General features: G+C 33.3%; 1 protein-coding gene across 1 annotated transcript; it reads left to right on the top strand.

The window, feature by feature from the left end:
• Positions 1-5: 5 nt before the first annotated feature.
• On the top strand, positions 6-1,859 carry LOC105563118 (ABC transporter G family member 23-like; the record flags this gene model as incomplete). The annotated part of the gene is made up of 5 exons (XM_012014438.1): positions 6-131; positions 583-795; positions 874-968; positions 1,191-1,416; positions 1,647-1,859. Coding segments are annotated over 5 exons (858 nt in total), but the record flags the coding sequence as incomplete, so codon positions are not given.
• Positions 1,860-2,115: the final 256 nt, after the last annotated feature.

Genomic DNA, 2,115 nt, shown 5'->3' with positions numbered 1-2,115 from the left:
CATTAAGAAAATGTTTGGACGTCTTCTTTCTTTACAGCATTTGGGCTTATCTGATCAAACTCTCGCAGGAGGAGGGTACCACGGTATTGATCACGACGCATTATATCGAAGAAGCTAAAAAGGCTAATAAAGTGAGTCCCCACTAGACTTTCCATTACATTTGCCTCAATAATATTTACGACTGCATTAAAAAAATAGCGAAACTTTCTCGTTTTAAAGGGTGCGTCAAAAAATTTTGAAGAAATGTTCTTATGACCTAGTTTACATACATTGTGCACTTGATGCGCGTATCAAATAATATATTTGAACAGATCAGTCAAATACTAAACAAATTTACTAGTTGTTTTCAGTATTGAATAAATTAAACATTTATGTTTTATTTAAGAATTTTAAAAGTTTTAACATATTTTTAATGCAGTTTATCTAGAATTATATAAAGAAGTTGCTAAAGTTCCTATGTAAGCTAGGTTTTGGTTCTGAAACAAAAACTATTCCTTACTTTTGAAGACATTGTGTTCTTCCTAATTGTACGTGTCATAAATTTGATCGTGCTTAATATTGTGTATTGTGGATGATACGCAGGTCGGTTTGATGAGTCATGGTAAATTGTTAGCTGAATCGGCGCCGCAGAAATTACTGGAGAAATTTCAATGCTCGTCATTGGATGAAATTTTCTTGAAATTATGCGAGGCACAAAATAATGCAGTCACTTTAAATGAAGCTCAGGGATCCAATATGGAAGACACGGGTAGCGCTGTCTTCACTCACGATCAAGACAAATATGAACAACTAAAAGTATGTACGATTTTTATTGTTATAAAAAGCTTTGCAAATTTATATCATTTTAAGACATTAATAAGTCAAATTATTAAGGGAAACAAAACGGTTTCGAATAGACAAGTTTCACGGTTAAGAAGATTCCAAGCTCTATTTGTCAAGAATATCATCCGATTTACCCGTGATTACTCGTAAGTATTTATCATAACTTATCAATAATGCAAAAGGGATGGCTTTGTTAACAAAATAAAATTGCAATTGTTTCAATTTATCGAATGTTGCCTTTTCGAATGTTTCCTTCAATATACATACTTATACAGTACTGAATTGTCATATACGAGCTAGAGGTTATATTTCAACATCTTGAGCTTTTATCAACTGCAAATTTCATAACATAAAAATAATTCTTACAGACAGCTAATTATTGCGATACTCTTGCCGATAGTCGAACCCAGTATATTGCTTTTCGCAATAGGTAGTGATCCAAAGAACTTGAATATTGGAATTGTTAATGATGAAGCTGGCAATTGCGAATACGGCAGCAACTTTGGCAATATTTGGAATGACGAAACTACCTGCCACTTCGGCAATCTCAGTTGTAGATTCCTACACAATTTCGACAATTCCATTGCAACACAGGTGTAATTTCAAAATTAATAATGTAATGTAATTATACATATATATAATGACGTGTTTAAGTACACAAATAGGTACAATGGCGTTTTCTGTTTTCTCGGTATCCTTTTCTCTGTCACCTATTATTCCAATGTAAATTGGAAAGTTTTTTATTCAATATTAATTTAAAGAAACAGAATAATAATTATTAACACGTTTGTTGATGATTCTCATTAATTATATTTCGTTTTCAGAAGTATTATGACAATATATCAGAAGCGAGATATGATGTCCAAAGAGGAGAACTTCATGGTATAATATATTTTCATCAAAATTTTTCCGAAGCTCTAGAGATACGAGTGGAAAATGTCACTTTCGCGAAGGATTTTCATCTTCTTGCCAGTCAGATTCAAGTTTTCCTCGACATGAGCGGTACGTTATATGTTGTGTAGGGCATTTCACAAATAGTTTAAAAAATTTCACTATTTTGTATATGTGTATGTATGTTTTGACACAGCCGCGCGCTCGCGCGTAGAAACGCAGCGATAAAAATTTACAAACACGTATGCAGCCCCAATGACCTTGACCCTGACATATGTTGTCAAAGTCGCCTCCCTGAGTGACCCTCAGAAGATTTTAACCGTCGCTCGTTGTTTGTTAAAAAGTTATGAAAAAAAGAAGTTTCGCAAATGCTATGTAGTTTACGATACCATGTACGTTTAC

This window comes from Vollenhovia emeryi, unplaced genomic scaffold (assembly GCF_000949405.1).
Source record: "Vollenhovia emeryi isolate VEMERY1.0 unplaced genomic scaffold, V.emery_V1.0 DF944537.1, whole genome shotgun sequence".
Lineage (NCBI taxonomy): Eukaryota > Metazoa > Arthropoda > Insecta > Hymenoptera > Formicidae > Vollenhovia > Vollenhovia emeryi.
This window is presented reverse-complemented; position numbering and strand designations above follow the sequence as displayed.